This window comes from Octodon degus, unplaced genomic scaffold (assembly GCF_000260255.1).
Source record: "Octodon degus isolate 3935 unplaced genomic scaffold, OctDeg1.0 scaffold00033, whole genome shotgun sequence".
NCBI lineage: Eukaryota > Metazoa > Chordata > Mammalia > Rodentia > Octodontidae > Octodon > Octodon degus.
In genome coordinates, this window is record NW_004524609.1 from 16,296,931 (window position 1) to 16,316,831 (window position 19,901).

At 44.0% G+C, this 19,901-nt stretch overlaps 1 protein-coding gene and 1 long non-coding RNA gene across 3 annotated transcripts in view; both read right to left on the reverse strand.

The window, feature by feature from the left end:
• Rnf157 (ring finger protein 157) overlaps nt 1-11,498 on the reverse strand; it is a 95,765-nt gene extending 84,267 nt beyond the window's left edge. The window contains exon 1 of one of the 2 annotated variants that reach the window (XM_004630126.2): nt 11,208-11,497. In XM_004630126.2, coding sequence (XP_004630183.1) covers nt 11,208-11,295 — 88 coding nt within the window. In that variant the 5' untranslated portion in view covers nt 11,296-11,497. Of the gene's footprint in view, nt 1-11,207 lie in introns of both variants that reach the window. The other variant, XM_023713898.1, reaches the window with a different exon arrangement.
• Nucleotides 11,499-13,988: 2,490 nt separating this feature from the next.
• Nucleotides 13,989-19,901, reverse strand: part of LOC111816475 — an 8,427-nt gene continuing 2,514 nt past the window's right edge. The window contains exons 2-3 of the long non-coding RNA XR_002820864.1: nt 14,476-14,591; nt 13,989-14,347 (exon numbers count right to left, since the gene is read on the reverse strand). This is a non-coding gene — a long non-coding RNA (uncharacterized LOC111816475). The remainder of the gene's footprint in view (nt 14,348-14,475; nt 14,592-19,901) is intronic.

Here is a 19,901-nt window from a genome sequence, read left to right on the forward strand (position 1 = left end):
GCGGTTCGATCCCTAGCACCACATGCCAGCCAGACCCGCCCCCTGGTGGGCTGAGCTGGCCACACACACACACACAATAAATAAATGTAATAAATAAAAATAAATAAATATTTAAAAAAAAATTAAAAAGACAAACATATAAATAATTAAATAAATATAATAAACAAGTGGCTTACCATTTTACATTTCTCCTCAGTAGTTTGTAAAGGTTCCAATTTCTCTGCATTCTCCTCAACACTTGATACTACCTTTTCCATCTTAGGTATCCTAGTGGATGCAGAGGGCAGGTATCTCACTGAATTATTCCCAAGACTACACTTTGAGGGATCACTGATAGTCCATTAATTGTATTTCCCTGGTAACTAGTCATGATGGGCATCTTTCAATGTGTTTAGCCATTCTTGTATTTTTTTTTTTTTTCTTTTGGTGGAACCGGGGATTGAACTCAGGTCCTTGCGCTTGCCAGGGAAGCACTTATTCCACTAAGCCATCTCCCCGGCCCCCCATTCTTGTATTTTTGATAAGACAGCTATTCAACTCTCTCTCTTCCTCTCCATCCCCGCCCTCCATACGAGGGATTGAATCCTGGGTTTTCACACTAAGCTATATTTCTAACTCTTTTTGTTTATTTTTCAAATTTTGAAACAGGGTCTTGCTAAGTCCCTAAACTTCCCAGCTGGGTTTGAACTTGCAATCCTCTGGCCTCAGCCTCACTGAGTGCTGGGATTATAGGTGTGCACCATGAGATCCAAGTATTATCCATTTTTCAATTAAGTTGTTTGTCTTTTTAATATTGAGTTGTAAGAGTTCTCATGATATTCTGGATATAAGACCTTTATTTATATGACTTATAAATATTTTCTTTCAAAAAGTGAACTGTCTTTTCATCTTCTTAATGTCTTTCTAAATGTTAATGTTTTAAAAGAAATCCAACTTATCATTTTTATTTTTACTTGTATAGATTGTACTTTTGGTGTCATGTCTTAAGAACTCTTTAGAAGCTGAGAATGCTGGTTTGTGCTGGTAGTCTCAGTTACTAGGGAGGCTGAGGCAACAAAATTGCCTGTATCCAAGAGTCCAAGACCAGCTTTGGCAATACTATGGGACTCTTGCCTCAAACATATTTAAGGGAGAGCACAATCCAATATATGTTTTCTAGGGATATAATGGTTTTAACTCTTGTATTTCGATCTATGACTCTTGTTTTTAAAATGTTTATTGAGATATAATTTGCATACCATACAATTTAACTGGTGAAAGTATATAAGTCAATGGTTTTTATATAGTCACAGAGCTATATAACCACCCATCATATCTAATTCTAGAACATTCTCATTACATTAAAAGAAACCCATAAGCAGTCATTCCACATCTTTCCCTTCCCCAGCCCCTGGCAGTAAGGGATCTACTTTCTGTCTCCACAGATTTGCTTCTTCTGACACTTCATACAAATGGGATTATACAATATATGGCCTTTTCAGTCTGGCTTCTTTCACTTAAAATCGTGCTTTCATGGCTCATCCATGCCACACCACACATCAAAACTTCTTTCCTGGGCTGGAGAGATGGCTCAGTGGTCTAAAGCACCTACTTGGAACTAGCTTGGCAAAGCATCAGGGACCGCGGTTCAATCCCCCAGCACCACATGCCAGCCAGCCCCGCCCCATGGTGGGCTGAGCTGGCCACACACACACACCACACTCTCTCTCTCTCTCTCTCTCTCTCTCTCTCAAATAAATAAAAAAAAATTAAAACTTTCCTTTTTATTCTCAAATATTACTCTATTGTGTATATTTACTATATTTTATTTATCACTTGTTCCATTCATTGGCTGATAAAGACATTCAGGTTGTCCCCACCTTTTCGCAACTATGAGTAATGCTATTATGCACATTCATTACAAGTTTTGTGTAAAGGTATTTTTTTCTTCCATGTTCTCTGGACATAAACCTAAAAGTGGAACTAACTACTCGAGGAACCACAAAACTGATTCTTTTTTTTTTTTTTTTTTGGCAGAACCAGGGATTGAACTCAGACCCTTAAGCTTGCCAGCGAAGCGCTTATTCCACTGAGCCATCTCCTTGGCCCCAAAACTGATTTTTAAAAAAATATTTCTTTTTTTTTGGTTGGTACCAGGGATCGAACTCAGAATCTTGCATTTGTCAGGCAAACACTTATTCCACTAAGCTTTCTCCCTGGCCCCACAAAACTGATTTCTAACATGGTTACACGATTTTACATCTGTACCAAGAAGGTATGGAGTTCCATGTGTTTGTATCCTCACTACTATTATCATTACTTTTCTTATTAGAGTTATCCTAGGGGATATAAAGTATTATCTAATTGGAGTTTTGATTCATATTTCCCTAATAATAATAATAATACTGTGCATCTTTTCATGGGTATATTATACATTATATACTTTTTTGGAAAAATATTCAAATTCCTTGTTCATTTTAAATTCAGTTGTCTTTTTATTATGAAGTTGTAAAGTTCTCTCTGTCGCTATGTGTCTCTCTGTCTCTGTCTGTCTGTCTGTCTGTCTGTCTCCCTCCCTCCCTCCCTCCGCCTCCTCCTTCTCATTCTCACTCTTTTTTCTCCAGTACTGGGCAATTAACTCATTTTACCCCTTACATTGAGCTACATCCCCAACTATTTATTTGAGACAGGTTCTCACTAAATTGCCCAGGCTGGACATGAACTTGTGATCTTATTGCTTCAGCCTCCCTGAGTGCTGGGATTACAGGTGTGGGCCACTGTGCCTAGTGAGTTGTAAAGTTTTTGTAAGTTCCAGGTATAAATCTTGTATTGTATATATGACTTGCAAACATTTTCTATTATTCTCTGGGTTGTCCTTTCATTCTGTGATCTTCTAAGTTAATTTCTTGGTGATGTGAGGTAGGGTGTGAGTATATTTTTGCTTGTTAATATCAAGTTGCCCCACCAGTTTATTGAGGAGATCACACTTTGTCTGCTGAATTGTTTCGGTACTTTATCAAAGCCAACTGATAAATGGAAGGACTTACTTCTGGCACGAAATTCTGCTGGGTTTTTTTTCCTGCTGTTTTAGATGTTTTTTGCTATGTTGGTATCATACTGTCTTTTCTTTATGTATTTAGTACAAGGTCTCCAGGGTCTCTCTACACAGATTGGACTCATAGTGACCCTCCTGTTTTCAGTCTCCCCAGTACTGGGATTACAAGAGCATGACACCACGCCCAGTCTCAATCACTGTCTCAGCGTGCCCCAGGGGCAAGGCCATCCCAGCATGCTGGGATTCTATACCCTTTGTATATCCATGTAAATGTTAGGATGGTCAATTTCTACTAAAAAAGCTGCTGGGATTTTGAAGGAAAGGCATTCAATGTATGGATCAATATGCAGAACATGGGCATCTTGACAATATTGAGTCTTCCAATCCCTGAACATAAAATGTCTGCAATGGTTTAGATCTTCTAAAATTTATTTGAGCCATCAATTCAGCAACATTTTGAAATTTTCAGTACATCAGCCTTATACTTTCTTTGTCAAATTTTTCCTAAGAAATTTGTTTTGATCTTCTGGATGGTTAACAACCTAAGTTTACAGACCAAAATTAGAGAAAAAGGAGGGCTGCAAGGAAAGTGAACATTTTGACCCTAGCCTTCCAAGGTCAATTAAGACTCAGGACTTATGAGAACTTGTACTGTAACGTCATGTAACTCAGTAGTGTCCCAAATTTTCTGATCAAGGGGCCGGGGAGATGGCTCAGTAGGATAAGCGCTTGACCGGCAAACGCAAGGATCTGAGTTCAATCCCTGGTTCTGCAAAAAAAAAAAAAGAATCCAAATTTTCTGATCAAGGAGATTATGGGGCCAAAGAGGAAAGCGATCAATGATGTAGAGTGTGCCTAAGGACAGTCACATGGAGAGAAAACACTCTCTCAGGCTTTCACAGAGAGCACATTGGCCAAGCAATGGCCGTGACTCATCCACATGGCTGACACTGACAAAGATTCTACAATCTGAGATACAGGATCTCAGGATAAATCCTGAGGGGATTTCACTGACCTTATCAGACCCAAAAGCTACAACTCCTGTTGCATAAGTCCTGCTTTACCTTGGTCTTAACCATCCAGCAGAAAAGTATAAAAACGAAGTATAAGAAGTAAAGCCATGGTGTTATGTTGAGCTGTAGGGGACTCAGGTCAACAATTTCTGATATTGCCAGTGAAGCGGAAGACCCAATAGTATTATGGACTACTGAATTCTTTTAGAATATTTTACTGAGTTTACACACCTATAATATTTAAATGATGGAACTTAACAAAAAAAGGGGATATAGATGAATGTCCATTTTGTATCTGTGTATTCAAAATGGTTAGGATAGATATATAGTTACATTCTCTTAATGAGTAGAGGGATTTGTTCTAATGGTGTTTGTAAATAGGATATCATGGGGGAGCTGGGGAGATGGCTCAGTGGAATAAGTGCTTCCCTGGCAAGCGCAAGGGCCTGAGTTCAATCCCCGGTTCTGCAAAAAAAAAAAAAGAGAGACAGTAAGGGAACCCGATCGGGTTGTCCCCGGGAAGCTGTCTCTTCCAGGGATATCATGTCTGCATCTTGTACAGCAATTAACCACTAGGAAGAATGTAAAAAAAAAAGAAAAAAAAAAAGAAAAACAAATTTGTTTTGATGCTATTAGATATGAACTTGTTAATTTCATTTTTAGATTGTGCATAAAAATACAATAAGGCCTAAGGATGTAACTCTGATGGGCTGCTTACCCAACATGCATAAGGAACTGGGTGTGGTTTCCAGCATAGAAAAATAATTGAAAATACAACTGATTTTGTTACTGGTTTTGTTTCTGCAACATTCCTGTTTTAGTGTGTGTGTATGTATGTGTATGCATATCTGTGTGTTCAATCTTTGATAGAATCATGCCATATATTAATAAAAATGGCTTTATTCCAAAATAGATGGCATGTTTTAACAAAAGTTCTTTTGCCAATTACAATATCGAATAGCAAAAGCAAACACACTTTCTTGTTATTGATATTAGCAGGGAAGCATTCGGTATTTCACCATTAAGTATGATATTGATTTTTCATAGATAACCTTTATCAGGTTGAAAAAGTTCTCTTCTACTTCCAGTTTGCCAATAGTTTTATCACTGATAGGCAGTAGATGCTGTCAATTTGTCTACATCTATTGAAACAGTCAACTAATTTTTGTTTTCTGCTTTATTTTTGTTGTTCAATTTTGTTGTTTTTGTCTTTTTGAGGCAAGGCCTCTATGTAGTTCAGGCTGATCTTGAACTCATGTAGCCCAGGGTGGCCTTGAATTTGCAGTGATTCTCTTGCCTCAGTTTTTCAAGTGGTGGTACAGGCACGTGCATTTCACACACAGCAGATTTTTGTTCTATTAATATGGTATAGTAACACAAATTAGGCATCAGATATTAAAGCAACCTTACATGACCAGGATAGATCCCGTATGGTTATAATTCTGTATACTCATTTATCTTTGCAAAGTATGCATCCTACCTCTGCCACTAAATGACCAGCACTAAAATTTTAGGAGTGCAATCTTTGTTGGGGGTGAGGGGATACTGAGGATTGAACTCAGGGGCCCTCTACCATTGAGTCACATCCTCAGCTGCCAAGTATATTTGTGTATTTGTTTTGCTTTTCAAGTCACGGTCATGGGGTGATAGCTCAGTGGCATAAGCACTTGCCTGGCAAGCACAAGGTCCTGAGTTCGATCCCTGGTTACTCCCCCTCCCAGAGACAGCTTGGCAGTCTAAGCACCTGCCTGGCAAGCGCAAGGACCCGGGTTCGATGCTTGGTACTGCATGCCATGCTGGCCCCAAAACCAGGCATGGTGGCGCATACCTATAATCCCAGGTTGGGGATGCTGAAACAGGATCACTAGGAATGATCACAGGAGCTGCATAGCAAGACCCTGTACTAAATAAAGAGAGAGAGAGAGAGAGAGAGAGAGAGAGAGTCTTGCTACCTAGAATGGGATGGGCTTGAACTCATGATTCTCCTACTTCAGCATACACTATCATGCCCCATCCCAGACCTTTTTATTTTTTAGATGAAGTCTCACAAAGTTGCCTAAGCTGGGTTCAAATGCTCAAATTTATAATTCTCCTGCCTAAGCCTCCCCAAAAGCTGAGACTATAGGCATGTACCACTGTGTGCCCAACAGAAGTGTGATCTTTAATTAATGATATTTAACAACTGTGCAATTTGTGTTTTTTCATGTTCAAGCACTCTTTCAGCAATTAGAAACTCAAGCTTATCACCTAGTAAGCAAGAATAAATAAAATAGGAAGCTACCACAATTGTTACATTGTTGACATCCTCTTAGCCAGGTTGTGTCTACCCCAAATATTAGTCTAGATGTGGCATGAGGAATTTTATGAGATGATCAACATCTCTACCAGCTGACTTTCAGTAAATAAAGGACATCACCCTGGATAATGTGGGTAGGTTTCATTGACTCTGTGACAGGACTTAAGAGTAAAACCCTGAGGTTTCCAAGAGAGGAGGGAATTCTACCTCAAAAGTGTAACACAGAAATCCTTCCAGTAAGCTGGCCTGTCATAGAGATTTCAGACTTGCCAGCCCCCACAATAATGTGTGCCAGTTCCTTAAAATAAATCTCATATGTATGTCTTGTTAGTTCTACTCCATAGAATCCTGATTGCTACAGCCATCAAGACCAACTATAATTGTTAGCACTGTCTTCCATGGCCCACATCACAAATTACGAACTTGATTTGGGGTCATCCACCCTGCTACCTGCAACAGACACTAAAACCATGAACATGTGGCTAAGAACCTATACACTGGCATATGTTCCAGGGGTTACTTTAGCCTGCCCAGCATAGCAAACAAAGGTACCTGATGTTGGCAGAGAAAACCAGTAGGATTTGGAGAAATGGAATTCCTTCTCTTGGGTTCTGTTTGCTGCCTGGGCAATGCTTTGCTCCTGGGACCCCATGATCGAAAAATCTCCATCTGTCCCCACTACCTGGCCCCAAAGGATCTAAGGCAGTAAGGGAGGAATCCTGCTGCCTGTATGGTCTTCCTGGTGACCCAACCACCAGCCTAGTCATGTACTCTGGTTCCCTTCTGTCCCTACAGGCTGGGAGCACATTTTTCAGTGATTCTTCTACAGGTGCATCCAGAACAATGCTTACCTTATTGATCCAATTTTGCCTACTTTCCATCTCTCAGGATTCTTCATAGTCTTGATGCATCATGAATAGCCTGTGTTTGCCAGCATTAAAAGCATACACTCTCGTTCCTAGGGATTTGGATGGAAGGGTGAGACTGCCAATTTTGCTTACTCCCTTGTCTTGAACCTAAACAAGAATGGATGGCAGAAAAAAAAAAAACCCTACACATTGGTGCAAGCACAATGCACAGAACATAGCAGGTGCTCAATAAGGCACATTATCAGTAATAGGAAAATAAATGCCAAAGAACAAAAATAACACAAAGCACAGTCACACAAGAAATCAAAGCCTCTAAAACAAAATTAAGGACTGAAACTAATCAGTCTAGTTCAGTCAAGTAAAATACAAAGAAAACAATACTGGAGTTTTTCAAAACTAGAAGAATTATCTTCTAAGTATTAAAAACTAATACTAGTAGCAGGCATGGTGGTGCACACCTGTAATCTCAGCACTCAGAAGATTGAGGCAGGGGGCTGGGGAGATGGCTCGGTGGTCTGGGGCACCTACTTGGAGCAGGCTTGGCAGGGCACAGGGACCGCGGTTCGGTCCCCCAGCACCACATGCCGGCCGGTCCCGCCCCCTGGGCCGGCTGGGCTGGCCGCGCGCGTGCACACACACACACACACACACACAATAAATAAATGTTAAAAAAAAAAAAAAAAAAAGGTAACCCACTCAGTACCCCTTCTGTCTCTCTCAGGCAGAAGCTTCTCTCCCATAAATATATAAACAAAACAAAACCCTAACACTAATGAGCTGGAGGTATAGCTCAGTGGTGGAGCACAGGCTTAGCACGAATAAGGCTCTGGGTTCCATCACTTAGCACTTTTATTTTATTTTATTTTATTTTATTTTGGGGAAGTACTTAGAATCGAACTCAGGACTTTGTGCTTGTGGGGGAGGGGGCGCTACGCCACTGAGCTATACTCCCAGCTAGTACCTATATAGATTGATTCATTTGAAGAAGCTTAAAGAATTTTTTATAAAGATTACAGTATTCGACAGCCAAAAGTTTCTCCTATGCTTTAAAAAAACTGCTCTTGTCACGGGACAACTCATTTAACAAACAAAAGTATATTCCAATATTATAAAATCTCAAGGATGATGATACATACGTGATTAACATCTATAATCAAATGATTTTAAGCAAAGGAATTATCCTCAATAATAAGAGTGAGGGACCTTCATCCAATCTGTTGAAAGCAAAAATTAAGGTTTAGAAACTGGGCATGGTGGCATGTGCCTGTAATCCAAGCTCTTGGGAGGCTGTAAACAGGCGGATCATTATTAGTCCAATCTAGTAATGAAACCCGGAACACCCTGTAGACCCTTCCCTAAAATTAAAAAAAAAAAAAAAATTTAAATAAAAAATTAAGGTTTAACTAGGTTAACTGGTCAGCACTATGATTACCATTCTGAATTTTATACAAGCTCTCTCTCTCTCTTAAGACAATAAACTATTACATTTTACAATCTGCTCAAATCTGTTAGTAAAATAGAACTACATTTATGAGGTACTGATTTATGTGAATTCAACTCTCTTTATACTGTGTCTATTTCTTCCTGGGAAAAAAATACAGACCTAATGGCGTTTATCAATGTGGATATTCCTGTTACAAAATGGGCAGGTATGCATAAAAACATCCACCTCAGCAAAATCACACCTTTGCTAAACAAATGAACATGGGCTTTTAAAGAAGCAAAGATCTTAGATAAGTTTTAAAAGCACCTCTGACTTCTAAATAAAAATTCTGAGTCACAATGAAATGTGAGTAGTTAGCATAGAATTGGTTTGCATGCTAACTAAAAGTAAAAATACTATATAGAAACTAACTTCCTCACACTCTCTGTTACTTAACTGGTTGATATTCATGCCTTCATTAGCAAAGCTAAAATTCACCTAAGAATATATGGGCAACATTATTTATTGCTGCATGCTTGTTGTTATAAAATATTGAGAAACTCGAGAAGTTCATCACTAAGGGACAGAAAAAAAGAAACAATGGCACACATGTTTGAGGACTATTACACAGATGTTAAAAAGAACAAAAATCTCTCAGATAGAGAATATAAAAAGATATCTCATATCTCTGAAGGTGAAAGAACAAGAAGAAGCCAGGTGTGTGAGTGCACGCCTGGAATCCCAGCACTTACAGGGGCTGAGACCTGAGGATCACTGCAAATTCAAGGCTACCTAAGCTACATAGTGAGTTAAGGCTATCCTGAACGACATAGTGAGGCACTGTCCCAAAAAAATAAAATAAAATTCTGGAAGAATTTCAAAGAAAGCAACATTTACATATGGCTGGGAGGTATATGGAGAGGAAGGGGAGCTAGCAGTGTTTTTTAAAGCATAGGAGAAGCTTTTGCCTGCCAAGTACTGTAATTTTTATAAAAAAAATTCTTCAGGCTTCTTCAAATGGATCAATCTATATAGATGCTAGCTGGGGATATAGCTCAGTGGCATAGCACCCCTCTAGCAAGCACAAAGTCCTGAATTCAATTCCTTATAATTCCTCTTAAGTACTTCCCCAAAATAAATGGACAACAGCAGTGAGGACAAAATTTTTACCTCATGCTTTCATTCTTTTAAACCAAACCAGCTGGGAGCGGGAATACTTATAATTTCAGCACTGTGGAGGCTGAGGCAGAAGGATCCCAATTTGAGGACCAGATTGTGCAATTTGGGAAGACCCTGTCGCAAAATTTTAAAAAAATTAGAAAAGGGCTGGGGATTTAACTCGGTATCAATCTGGGGCTCAATCCCTAGTACCTCAAAAATAAACAAACGACACGCCTGTTTTCTTTAGCACTGTTTCATTTAGTCATTGTTGGCCCGCTCTTTCTAAAACACCATCCACAGCTCTATTGCAAACCATCCTAGAGCAGCTCTTGCTCATACTCATCGCTGAAGGATTCATTCTTTGGCACAAAGGCAGTGCGAAACAGAGCTCTGGCAGACACTCTGCAGGGAGGCAGGTTCATTGTCTGGCCCCTGCTTTCACCTGGCAGAAACTGGACGCACTGCTGAGAAACCAGCTCTTCTCATTAGCATGTCTTTATTCAACCGAAAGGCGAATGGCTCCACTCCAATTCTGACACCTCAGCCACTCCGAGATCACCCAAATCCCCATTAGATCCCAAGCCAGAGAGGAGATGGTATCCACGGGTACCCAGAAGTCTTGAAAAGACCAAGTTAAAAAATAAACAGCAGATACTGGGCCTGTGCCAGCAGCTAAGCTAGGTTGGTGTCCACTCGAGTGGGTGATGCTGGGATTCTCCGCTGCTGTCCTGCACGTCCAGTGCTGATGCCACAAGCGTCACTTTTTAAAACTTAAGGTGTGCGTCTAAAAACAAATAGAATGCTCCATTGCACTGTACACACCTCATACCTATACCTAGGCCCAAAACCACACTTGCGGCTTTTCTAGCAAAGGGACATCCGAGTGACTCTCAGACTCAGATTCCCAAACGTTTCTGTGGAAACACTTTTGTTTTTTTCTTCTGACGGTCTCTAGAAAACGACCAGCTTTGCAAATGCGGGTTGGGCCTCCCTCCCCCAACAGGCCATGGGAGCTTTTCCACGGGAAACCTCGTTCTAACCTTCCCGGGTCCGGGATGCGACAACCCAGGGGCAGCACCTGGCCCAGGTGTGCGTCACCGAAGCCGAGGCCGTCTCCCCTGGGACCGTCGGTTCCTGTGCGCGGCGCCGACCGCCCCAAATCGCGCATCCGCTGGCGCGCGTCCCTGTCGCAGGCCGGATTATCACTGAGCCATTCGCGTCCCCTGCGGAGGGTGACCCCTGTGACCCGGCCCGCCCCTACCGCATCCCGCTCGCCGGAGCAGTGACGGGGACCTCGGCCTTATTGACGACACTCCCCCTCTCGGGGAAGCCCGTTCTGGAGCCGCCGCAGCCACCGCGTCGCATCCCGATGCACGGTTCCCACCTCCCCACGCCCCTCCTCCGGCCTCACCGGACTTGGGCGGGTAGCGGTACACGGAATTGGACGGGATGTCCACCTCCTCCACGCCCGCGTGCTGCCGGCTCGTCAGGGCCCCCATGGCCGCCGCGGCCCCCTCCGCGCCTCACCGCCGCCGCCTGCCCAGCGCCCCGTGAGGGGGTCGGCTATCCGCCGCGGCTGGCTGGGCTGCGGCGCTGCGGCTGTGGCGGCTGGGAGCCCCCGGCGCTCTGCGCACCATCCTCAGCCGGGCACCGCTGCGGCGCCTCTGCCGAGGGGGCTGCGGGACTGGGCCGGGGGGCGCCGCCGCCTCAGGCCGTGTGATGTCAGTGGCAACTCGCGCGGGGTCCGCGGCCACCTCAGCCAATGACGCGGTGGGTCGGGAGCGTCCGTCCTCATCCAGCCAATGAGCGGCGAGCAGGGGCGGGGCCTGCGGCGCGTGCCTAGGGTTGAGGCTGCTGCGGGACTGGCGGCTGGGACGCGGCCCGGGGTTCGGGGCCGGGGTGGGGCCTGTGGGCGCTGCGCCGAGTTGACAGGACACAGGCAGCGTCGCCTGTCGCTCTCTCCGCGACTCCGATTACCACGCAGAGAGCCGCCTCCTCCTGCGGCCTGCGAGGCTCGGCCAGAGCTCGCTCCTCTTTGTCCCAGCGTCCGCACCCGTCCTTGTTTCTCACCCCGTCCTCACTGCTTACCTGACCCCAGCTTCTGTCAGCCTCCAGAAACCCCGCACAGAGGGGAGAGAGGAGGCTCCTCGGGCCTCCCGCGTTGGAGCGGATGCGGTGGGCTCCGTGGTGTCAGGACCTCTGATCTTCCCAGTGAGACCAGTTAAGGCTGGTGACTGGCCGGGAGGATGTGGCCATCTCTGGTCCCTTAGGTCTTCGTGTTGCTCCAAACTCTATACCTGCTGCTTATGTCCACCTTGGACAGCTCAAGTAGCACTGAAGTTAGAGCATCAACTCAGGCGAAAGCAGACATTCGTTCTTTCCCCCGACCTTGGAAACTAGAAAGACCTGCAGTGCTCTGCATGAGGAGCCCTCACGGGGAACAGGGTCAGGCAAGGCAGACCTGGGACTCCCTTGGTAAAGCACACGAAACACTGGGAAGTCTGCACAGGCAGACGCCATTGCAAGCCCTAATTACAGACATCTGTGTTCTCCACCTTTTATTCCATTTGTGGGTTTGCCCTGTCCCCATCCCCACAAGGGCAGACTGATGAGCAAAAGTTGCAACTCTTAGAACACGACTTCCAACAGCATCAAGAGCTTGAGGTGATTAGTTCCTTGATTAAGTTTGGAAAGCTATTTTACCGGGTCTACTTTTTTCCCGGTTATATAATGCATCCTCTATCAGCCTCTTTTCAGCAGCAGCCAAACTTGGTACCAAACTTACCCACACAGTTGCCTTGGTTTCCTCAGAAGTTTCCAGGATGGCAGGACCCAATTCCTGTCTCATGTATATATGCTTAAACCCAGGGCCTTCATGGGTACTATATCCGCAGCCTTTTTTTATTTTTTATTTTTAGTCACTAGATTGCCCACGCAGACCTCGAACTCCCAATAATTCTCTTACCTCACCCTGCAGAGTGCTGGCATTACAGGTGTGCACCACCACACCTCGCCTTGTCAATTACAGAGACTGATGTCAAAGAGGAGCTGAGCTACCCAGCAGGTCCCTGCCCTAGCCAGCACTTCCCAGACCGCAGGCTCCCTGCCTGAGTTCAGAGCTTTGCCTGTAGCTGCTGGCCCTAACCTCTAGAAGGCTCTCAGACATACCTTTGGGAGGGAACTGGGGCGCCTCCCTTCTTCACATACTGGCCCTGCCTTGTACTATAATTACTTGGTAAAGGTACACTAAAAGGCCAGAAGCATCCAGCACCATGTCAAAATAGAAGGCCCTCAGCATGCCACAGAGTAGAATATTGCTTTATAATGGCTTAGTTCAGGAGTCCTTTTTCTTTTGGCCCTTAACATTTTGCAAAGTGTTCGTCCCTCCCCTTTATAAGTTTATTTGCGTCTGAAAGTTTCAGGCAAGCAGCTCAGTCCCGTTGCTTTCAATATCTGTTCCACCCTCACCTCAGCCTGCTGGGAAATAGTGAGGTTCATTCCCCTCTTCCCTAATACTCTCCAAATCTGGAAGGGGGCTCCTCTTCCCACAAAGGAGTCAGGAGCTCAGGGCTTGAAATAGTAAAGAAGCACAACAATATTAGTGGAAGATTATTGGACACTCTTTGTAGAGCAAGGCCCTGGGTTTTGTGTTTTAGAAAGAAAAGGAGTTTATTTAGTTCACAGTCTTGGAGGCTAAAGTCCCAGCAAGAGGGCATAGGCTTTTGTGAGGGCCCTGTGACTGCCTCACCTGTGACAGAGGGTGCCTCAAACATTTGGCATATATTAAATAAAGCATCTGCCCCTCTCAGGAACCCTAGAAGTACGTGCTAATAACACCTCTATTTTACAAATGAGGAAACTGAGGCAGAAAAAGATCATTGGATTTTGAGTTGGACAAAGTGAGACCCTTAACCAGCTGTGTATAGCTTTGCATTAAACTCTTAGAATCTTACAGATGAATGTCCATTTTGTATCTGTGTATTCAAAGTGGTTGGGATAGATATATAGTTACATTCTGTTAATGAATAGAATGATTTGTTCTAATGGAGTTTGTAAATAGGATCACAAGTCGGCATCTTGTACAGCAATTAACCACTAAGAAGAATATATGCAGTGTATTATTTGTTGAAAAATAAAAAAAATAAAAATAAAAATAAAAATAAAATAAAATAAAAAAAAAACTCTTAGAATCTTTGCTTCCTTATCTGAGAATAGCCTAGCACCCAATGGCTACTGCGAAGATGTAAGTGAACTCACTGGTTTTAAAAGAAGTCCTGCCCAGAGGCAGAAGAGAAAGGGATGTGGAGGTAATTCAGAGAAACTTTTAGATCAAAGAGGCTCTTTGTGATTTGAGTTAAAGCCCCACAGTCCACAGTGTAATCACACAGGGTTACAGATTTGGAAGGAGCGCCACCCAGGGCCTGGGGCAGTGGTGAGATCAGCAGCTAAGCCTCTAAGCAGCCTTGTCTGAAGGGGACCAGTCCCGCCTTCCTCTCTTCTTCCTTGGCATTGCTTGGCTCCCTCTCCAGAGACCTGGGCTGGTGAGAATGCCTGAGGGAGAAGATAGCACAAAGGACAGGAAAAATCTAGAAGAGACTACTCTCACGAGAGCCATAAAAATGCTTTTAACTTGAAAAAATGGTCTGGAGAGGGTTGTGCACAGGGTTTAGGGAAATTACCTGTGAATACCACACCTCCTTTGTGTAACTATCTTCCCTCCTGTGGATATAACAGCTCTTGGGAGGGTCCCTTCAGAGAACCCAGCTTTCCGGACGTCAGGGTTTCTCCTAAACATCTGCAGAAGACAGGGGTAGAAGCCACGGATTTTATTAGATTTGAATCCTTCCTCTCAGTCTTGGGTGTAGGGAAGAAAGAAGGCTTAGGGAGGCAGTGGGACAAGAAACTTCTAGCTCAGTTTGTTCCTTGGAGTTTTGAAATGTGTTCAGGCCAGTCAAATAGCTCAGCAGATTAAAGCACCTGCTTAGACAGACTCAGGGCCAGGAGTTCGATCCCCCGGACCTGCTGTGCTGGCCTCACCCCTGGGGTGTGCTGAGATAGCGATTGAGACTGGGCATGGCGCACACCTGTAATCCCAGCACTTGGGAGCCTGTGAACAGGAGGATCACTGAGTCCAATCTATGCAGTGGGACCCTGTACACCCTGTCCTAAATACAAAATAAATAAAATAAAATAATAAATAAATAAATAAATAAATTTGTTCAATTGGGCTGTCCTGGTTTTAGCTCAGATGTGCATTTTTCCATGCTGGTAACACATGAAGTCTTTTCAACAGATTCCTGAAACAGGAAAGGCTGACAGAGCTCACAAGTGGAGGCCTACAGATTGGTGGCCTGGAGCCCAGCATTCCACAGGCAGCAGGTGCAGGCACAGGAGGCAAGCTGACCCCTGAGGTGACCTGCAGGAGCTCAGATCAACCCAGCCAAGAAACAGGAAGGTTAGAATCCTGACTATCTGGACAACTAGGTCTCTAAAGATGAGTATCTTTCAAAACCTAGAGTCCAATTAGCAACACACTGGCTCTGATCCTCTCTTAGACCCTGGCCAGTGGCTTCAGCAGATTAAAGTAAAAGCTACCAGCAGAGGGCTGGTGAGATGGCTCAGTGGTCTAAAGCACCTACTTAGATCAAGCTAAGCTCAAGCAAAGCACAGAGACCTCGGTTCAATCCCCCAGCACCACATGCTGGCCCGCCCACCCCCTGGTGGGCTGAGCTGGCCACACACTAAATAAATAAGTAAATAAATAAATATTTTTTAAAAAAAAAAAGCTACCAGCAGAGACTTTCACATCCTTAGTCAGTGCACTAGACTAACCCCGACAGAGGAATCTGATCATAAATGCTTCAGGACCCTAAAAAAGTTCCTCTGGTAATCCAGCGCTCTCTGTTGAGGGAAATATTCTGTCCCATAGGAAGAGAGCAATCAGGTTTCCATATTTTGTTCTTTGCTAATGTGAATTCCTCATTGTTAATTTCAGCCTCAGCTGTGGACCTCTAACAAAGGAGAACTGTTCAAGTGGCTGCAAACCTCTGTTGGATTTGTAGCTTCTTAGCTTACTTCTCAAGACCAAAATGAAACAGGATGCAGGATGCAGTGGCGGCACCACACCTATAATCCCAGTTATTCTGGAGGCTGGGCCAGGAGATCAAGAGTTTGACCCCAAATCAGGCAATTTAATAAGACCCTGCCTCACAAATAAATAAATAAATAAACATAAACATAATAATAATAATAATCATGATGATAAAAGGGGTGAGATATGGTGGTGCTTGCTTGGAATGACAGCACTCTCAGAAGCTGAGGCAGGAAAGTCTAGAATTTGAGCCAAGCCTAGGCAATTTAGCCACTTAGAAAGACCCTGTCTCAAAAAAAAAAAAAAAAAAAAGCTAGGGATGTAGCTCAGTGTGAAGAACCTGGATTTAATAATCAAGCAATCAATAACAAATAAATAACAAAGGAAAAGCTGGGGCTGGGGCTCAGTGGAAGAGTGTTTGATTAGCATGCACAAGATCCTGTGTTGAATCTCCAGTACCAAAGAGGAAGGGGACCAAAATGAAGGACAATGTTTACACTGTGTCAGGTAACAGAACCAGTGGGAGATGCATGGGGCACCCCCCGGAGCGGACCCCGAAGCAAGGCCCACTCAGTGGCATGTGCTCTGTGAAGCGTTGCCTACCTCCACCTGCCTCCAGTCCCGCTGCCCTGGCTCCTGCCATTTGGAAAAATCAGAGAAACTGAGTCATGATTGCTGCTGCTCTAGGTGTGTTTTGCTTGCTTTACCACAGCCACAGGTGGTTTTGTCAAAGGCCAACTCCCCAAGCTTCCTTCTGACCGTTTGCCCATCTCTGTCATCCTTGTCCTTGTCGGTGATCTTGACCTTTTGGTGTGAACACTTTCTGTATGGTAAAGCCATTGTGCAGTGGCGTAAGTGCCTGCCTGGCAAGCACAAGGTCCTCAGTTTGATTCCAGGTATCAAAAAAGAAAGAAAAAAAAAATAGCTAGTGTGTAAAGAATGTACCATGACATCCAGTCCAGCAGCACCCAGCAGACCGCCCCCTCTTCCCAGGAACGAGGCCAGGTGGGCACAGAGCCCAACACGTGTCTCTGTCTACCAGAGAAAGCATAATGTGGGTAAGGCTGCATATCCACAACTCTCAAGCCTTTTTTTGTTTTTGTTTTTTTGGGACAGGGTCTCACTATCCAGTTCAGACCGGCCTTGAATTCGCTACATAGCCTAACCTGGCCTCAAAGAAATCTTCCTGCCTCAACCTCCCAAATGTCAAAACTTTCTTTAATGAAATGAATACAGTACTCAACTACAGTCACTTATAAGAAAGAATGTGAAAATAAATTATCTTCCTTCTTGCAACTCTTTCACTGAGCTATACCCACAGCTCTTTTTTATGTCTTATTTTGAGACAAGGTCTTATTAAGTTGCCTAGCTTAGGCTTAGACTTATGATTGTCCTGCCTCAGCCTCCCAAAATGCTGAGGTAACAAGTATGTGCTACTAAGCTTGGCCTCTGCTATTTTTGTCATACAAAATTTAAACCAGGGCCTCGCAAGTGCCTAGTAAGTACTGTACTGCTGAGCTATATTCCCAGCCCTTTCTGGAGCTTCTTGAAATTCCCTGTCATGGCTGGATCATCAGCTCTGAAAGGAACGTTAAATTGCCCTATCCCCTTCGGTTGCAGGCATATAAGCAAAGGGGCTTGCTCAAGGCCATGGGAGTGGTAGTCAGGACTCGGGATCAGGGTTTCCTGATTCCTTACAATCAGTGAGGCCACAACATTCGAACATTCAAGTTGTGAACTTCCACAGGTGTACGGTGTAAGACTTAGGAACAAATCCAAACTACCACCATGTTCTCCCAGAACAGAACTCATTTATAAGTCAGGGACTTACTGTACTGGGCCTGACTGCAGGAAGCTGGAACTAACGATTTGGTCTTTCCTTTCCTTTCCTTTCCTTTCCTTTCCTTTCCTTTCCTTTCCTTTCCTTTCCTTTCCTCTCCTCTCCTCTCCTCTCCTCTCCTCTCCTCTCCTCTCCTCTCCTCTCCTCTCCTCTCCTCTCCTCTCCTCTCCTCTCCCCTTCTCTCCCTTCCCCTCCCCTCCCCTCCCTTTCCTTTTTTCTTTCTCAAATTAAGCTGTCTTCCAGTTCTGGTATAAGAAAACAAGCCATGGAAGAAGTTCAGAACCTCAACCCAAGAAGAGCAATAAGTCATGAGCTACACTCTCAGGAACCTTATCCATGACTGCTTGTTGGAACTGCTGTCAGCTAGAGAGGCCCTACAGTGTAGACCCTACACACACACACACACACACACACACACACACACACACACAACAAAAGCCATGGTCCAGACTGTAGATCCAGTGGCAACGTCAACCACACACTCACCTGACTCCTCCCAGGCACAGGAAGCAAAGAGCAGATGAACAAAGGGAAGCGAGAGAGCAGCCCCTAAGGGACAGAAGAGCAGACCCCAAGCAAAGGTTAATGAGGGTCACTTCTACAACTTAGAGTCCCAGCTAAAGTCTGCCACATGCTGAACCAGCACTACATTTCTCCCAGGGTTGATTGCGTGCTTATTTAAGTGATAACCACTGTCCTGTTCAGGAACTTCAAAGATGATGTGTTGACCCTGACAAAGCAATAAACAGAGGTACTGTTCTGTTGTGGTTCTTCCAGTAAACTCTTGGAAGCCTTAGATCTTTCCTGGGTCCCATGAGGTATATATTTATGATACCATGTATTTGCATACTGCTATCTTTATTCCGAGATGAAATCTGGCTAGGAGTAGAGAGCTGGCGTTTCACGCCTGTTTGGCTTCGCTGCCTCATGATCTTCCTCCTTTTATCATTGTAAAAGGTGCTCTCAGGTTAACTGGACCGACATGCAGTTGTCATCCAGTTCCTTCCTTGCTGTAGAATTTTTTGGAACCAGGGATTGAACTCAGGCCCTTGCGCTTGCCAGGCAAGCGCTTATTCTACTGAGCCATCTCCCTGGCCCCTTGTTGTAGACTTTTGTTGGCTCCGTGTGACCCTACAGAAAACAGCTGCTCGGTCCTGGGCCCTTTCCCTCCCTCTGCTTGCCACACAGCCCTGCTTGCACCTCAGATGCAGCTTAGTATTTCTGCTGGGTTTTGCTTGTGAGAGGCCCTTCCATGGAACATTTACTTCTTCTGTCTACCCAGGCTGTGATTTACTCTGCTGACATCCCAGTCCAGGAAGCTGTCAAGGGCCTACAGTTGGCCCTTCTTTTTTGGAAGTCCTGTTGCAGGAATTCCTTGTTTGTTTATTTGTTTGTTTTGAGACAGGGTCATGCTACATAGTGCAGGCTGGCCTTGAACTCGCTATGTAGCCCAGGCTGCTCTTGAATTCATAGTGATCCTCCTGCCTCACCTTTCTAAGTGCAGGGGCTACAGGCACACACCACGCCTGGCAGGAATTATTTTTATGCTACTCATTTCATATTCAGATGCAGGCTGTCCCCTGACCTCAGAGGCAAAAGGTATATATAAGGGTTTAGAGTTAGAGAGAAAAAGACTTTAAAACAAACAGACAAACAACTTTTCCATTATTGGCTGTGTATTTGGGAAAGATTCTCAACCTCTCTAAGCCTTAGTTTCTTCATACATCTATAAATAAACATAAAACAGCCAAGAACATTTTAAACATTAAGTCAGACAAGGTATAAAAGGGCCCAGAGTAGCTCTTGGCACCTAAGAGGTACTCATAAATTTTTTGTTTTAAATCTGAAAATGGGACCCAGGGCCTCTACCACACTAAGCATATGTTCTTCCCTGATCAATACCTTCAGCCTCTAATTTATTTACTTTTTAAAGCAGGGTGAGGTGATGTACTTCTATAATCCCAGCACTCAAGAGGCCCATGGAATCTGATCTCTTGGTTAAAAAAAAAAAAGAAAGAAAAGAAAAGAAAGAAAAAAATTGAGATAGGATCTCACTATGTAATTTAGGCTGATTTTGAACTTACAGTGTACTCCAGGATGGTGGTGAAGAAGAAGAAGAAGAAGAAGAAGAAGAAGAAGAAGAAGAAGAAGAAGAAGAAGAAGAAGAAGAAGAA